The 4,071-nt window shown below is 38.9% G+C and overlaps 1 protein-coding gene across 1 annotated transcript; it reads right to left on the reverse strand.

The window, feature by feature from the left end:
* Positions 1-741: 741 nt before the first annotated feature.
* On the reverse strand, positions 742-3,617 carry LOC110921319 (AT-hook motif nuclear-localized protein 1). Its single transcript, XM_022165618.2, has 5 exons — positions 2,711-3,617; positions 1,922-1,989; positions 1,676-1,807; positions 1,409-1,570; positions 742-1,295 (listed from the first exon to the last, which is right to left on the reverse strand). The coding sequence occupies exons 1-5, from the start codon at positions 3,078-3,080 to the stop codon at positions 993-995; spliced, it is 1,035 nt and encodes a 344-aa protein (XP_022021310.1). The 5' UTR covers positions 3,081-3,617; the 3' UTR covers positions 742-992.
* Positions 3,618-4,071: the final 454 nt, after the last annotated feature.

The raw sequence follows: 4,071 nt of genomic DNA on the forward strand, positions 1-4,071 counted from the left end.
ACTAGACCAAGTTCTTAGGACAATTAGTATTATCTTTACGTTGCAAAAAGGTCCCCTATTTTAGACTGTGGGGTATAGGGCGGGGGTTGGGGCGTGGGTTGGCTGAAAACGCCCAAGCCACCACCCCGGGTGGGCTTGGGTTTGGGCGTGGCCCCTTGGGCGAGAGTTTAAGACCGGGCGTTGGGCATGCCTAGCGATCCTATGTGGCCGGCTCCTATTCGCTTGTTGGCTAGGTCATAGCGGGCTACATTTAAAATTCAAATTATAACCGTTTGGCCAAGCCAAACGGTTCACCCACCCAACTGTCCACATCGCTTTATAAACCCCCAACCCGACCGGCTGTCCACCGCTACCCCAACCCAAACACACTTGATCGAACCCGCTACCCACACACACTTGATCGATGGCCTCTTGGACACACGAGGAAGAGCTAGCTCTTGTCACGAGCGTCGTTGACGCAATGAAGGGCCGCCAACCCGGTGAGACCCGTTATTGGCCGGAAGCTTTTGCTAGCTACCGGCATAACGTGGGAAACGACCGGCACAATTTAAACGCGTGCCAACACAAATGGCGCGAGCTAGGATCGAAGCTCGATCGTTTCAAAGCCTACTACGACTACGTGTCAACCCATGCCCCAAGCCCCCGCCCCACCATACCCCATGGTCTTAGTATTTAGTATTTGCTTTAGGCCCTCACAAAGGTTTCGCCGACACCTGAGCGCTTTTTAAAACCAAGGTAACATCCATAAGAAACACGATTTCTCAAAGTTTTATAAAATAACTCGGATGAATTGGGAAATTCCAAATCATCTTACAGAGACAGACAACACATGATGACGATGATGAAAACACGAAACTTCTACCGAAAAACTAATTCTAGTCATCAAATCTCCTATCAAACTTTAAACTAAAAGCACCCCCGAAGAGTTTTACATACAAACAACCAAATTATGAGTCTAATCACCACCGCAGTCAGTTTACCCTTGTAACTAACTACTCAAGGCTGACGTTAATGTCGGTTGGCTTGCTCCGAGACTCATGGGAAGACCAATTATCGCCTCGAAATGAAGGTGGCGGCGATATGTTTTGTTTAGCAGAATTCTGTTCGCTGGTCTCAGAAGCTGGAGCCGGCGCCGGCGCTGGCACGGGAACCAGTGCTGACGACTGAACTGAAAACGGAACCTGAACTGGAACCACAGCTGTAGTCGGGAGTGTGATTGTTATGTTATCGGGCTTCTGTTTCTTGGCGGGTTTCTGTTCCTGCTGGACGCCTGTCAAGAAACTTCCAACGATAATCTGCTTTATAACAAACAAACAATTAATTAAACAAACACCCGAAAAAATCATAGAAAAGATGAATGACGAGAAGCATGAAGTAACAAATACAAACATGTGAGATGGAAAAATACCTGCACGGGGCTGGCGGCAACCAGAAGACCGGCCACGCTGCCGCCAACGACACGCCCATCAGGGCTTGACAGAGAAACACTCATCCCACCCGATCTGTTTCTTATTCCTCCGCTCTCAGACGGAATAAATGAACCCGCCAACGAAAGTATCTCAAAACGGCCCTTAAAATATCAAGAAAAACATCACATTTAATCTTTCTTATTATATGGGACCATTAAAATATCAAGTGATAAAAGTCAAAAGATCAAAGCAGGTCAATTTGTCACCTCATAAGTCAATGTACCACCCGACGAGTCAGGCTGGCGAAGGGTAACACTGGAAATTACACCATTTGCAGACAGAATGCATATCGCACGGGGTCCTTGTTGAGAGAACGATATAACCTTCATCGTCACGTCCTAACAGAACCCAAAAAATATATTTATCAGCGAAAATAAACAAATTCAGCATTCAATTCCACTCATTATTATTCTAACTGATTTCAAAAGGTTAAAAACACTAAATAAATTTACCTCTCCTGTGTGCACATTGATGATATGCGGCATAAAGCTAGCACCAACCGAGCTTGAAACCCAATCACCTGTGACCAAAAACAACAATCAAAGCAAGTCGTTATCGACTTAATCTACACAATTTACAGCGCGTAAACAAAACTGGAAAACTTTTCACAACATTGACTTAACATTGAGACCAAACCCACATATGACAGACAAAATGTTCAACAAAACCCCACTGTTTGACAGACAAGAACCTGGAGCCAACAAACCAACCCCACAACATAATAAAAGCTAAATCTTGTTTGTTTACACATATTGAGAGAGTGACACAACACTACATGCAATTATACTTCTTCAAACCTTATTTTTGTAGAAAAGATTCAAAACATATGTTCATTCTTGCCATACATACATCAATGTATATACATACATATATCCCAAAACAAAATTAGAATCATCTGTTTCAAGATTCTCCGAATTCACACACACAAAAAGCATAGACCTTCTAGAACCATCTATTAACAACATCAAGATCTGTTCATTCAGGACCCACTTCAAATCAAACCCCTTCAAAGACTTGAAACAGCAATACCCACTTCACACTACATAAAAAGACTCCAACTTTACCAACAAAAGATGATCTTTATCACCTAAAGATTCAATCTTTGTGGGTGTCGGTTGTTTTCCGGCGAAGGGTCGCCGGAATTTGCCACTTTTCCGGTGAAAAAATAAAAAATAAACAATACCCACCTCACATTTACATAAAAGACTCCGACTTTACCAACAAAAGATAATCTTTATTACCTAAAGGTTCAATCTTTGTGAGTGTTGGCTGTTTTCCGGCGGAGGGTGACCGGATTTTGCCAGTTTTTCCGGTGGAAAAGTCAATCACCGGCGGTGGTGCAGCGGTTGAGATGGGTTTTGGAGATAAAGCCTTTCTGACCACAGTTGACTGATCTTGACCGTACTTTCTGGGTCTGCCTCTTTTTTTCTTTTCTGTCACCGGTGTTACTCCGGCCGCCGTGTACGGCGGAGATGATGCTGCAGCCAGTTGGCTTGTGATGGATTGTGGGATTGTTCTTGTGGTACTGGGCTCAGTTCTTGGAGCAATTTGGTAGTCTGATGGTGCATCTGATTTCACCACTGTAACACCACTAGTATTCATCTCTTCCATTTTCTCAACAAAATTATGAAAAAACAAAATTAGCAAGAACACATTAATTTTTTTTATTGATGATCTTGAAAAGAAATCTCAAATGTTGAATGAGATTTTACAGTTTTTTTTTTTTTTTTTTTTTTTATTTTAGTACAACTTACTTAAAACAGTCACAAGAAAAATTAAATAAAAAAGATTAAAAGTTAAAAACTGAAAATATTTTTAGACCAAACAAAAATCTGCGAAATTTTGTTCATTGAAGAGAGATCAAAGAGGTAAGAACAAGACTGTTTTCGAAATAAAAATTTGCAGAAAATTATGAAGATGAGAGAGTGCACAGTATGAAGAAGATGAATAATAGATGATCAATAAATATATTTTTTTAAAATTAAAAGGGAAATAACTCAAATTTTTTTGAGGGATAATGGGGTGGTATACTGGTATCAGAAGATAAAGATTGAATTTCTTTTGTGAGATGTATGGAAAATTGTGGTTGTTTTAGATGTTAAAAGCAATTTTGGCTCCATGGTTTCCTCAAGATTGCCCAAAATATAAATTAAATTAAAAAGAAAATATATTAAAATAGGAAAAAAGAAATTATTTAATGTTGGGCTTTAATTATCAACTATTAAAGTGGGAGAATATTATGTATTTTGGTTAATAATGGGGTTGAAGTCCGGTAAAAGAAAAGTGAAATTAGGTTGTAGCATGAAGACAACCATACCTCTTTTTTTGAAAAATATATAATTTAATTCTATTAATTAATACATAATAAAATATAGTAAAAATCTTTTTTAAATGGAAACAAAGAAAGGTGTATGAAAACAATTGAAATATTATAAAAAGAATATTATTGTATTGAAAGTTAATTATTTAATTAAAAAGCCCATCTTGGTTTCTACCCCAAAACAATGAATCTAAAACTAATACTTTTAAATTACTCCTTTTTTGCCCCCTTTTATTTTTTAACTATTATAATTTAATTAATAAAACTAGATATATCAAAACT

Source organism: Helianthus annuus, chromosome 2 (genome assembly GCF_002127325.2).
Source record: "Helianthus annuus cultivar XRQ/B chromosome 2, HanXRQr2.0-SUNRISE, whole genome shotgun sequence".
NCBI lineage: Eukaryota > Viridiplantae > Streptophyta > Magnoliopsida > Asterales > Asteraceae > Helianthus > Helianthus annuus.

What these genes read in the sequence shown, in the direction of transcription:
- LOC110921319 (XM_022165618.2), bottom strand. Translation starts at nt 3,080, where the DNA reads ATGGAAGAGATGAATACTAGTGGTGTTACAGTGGTGAAATCAGATGCA. An exon ending in CACAAAGATTGAACCTTTAG is followed by an intron (nt 1,990 to 2,710) that starts GTAATAAAGATT and finishes TTTTGGTCACAG; the next exon opens with GTGATTGGGTTTCAAGCTCG. An exon ending in TCAATGTGCACACAGGAGAG is followed by an intron (nt 1,808 to 1,921) that starts GTAAATTTATTT and finishes GGGTTCTGTTAG; the next exon opens with GACGTGACGATGAAGGTTAT.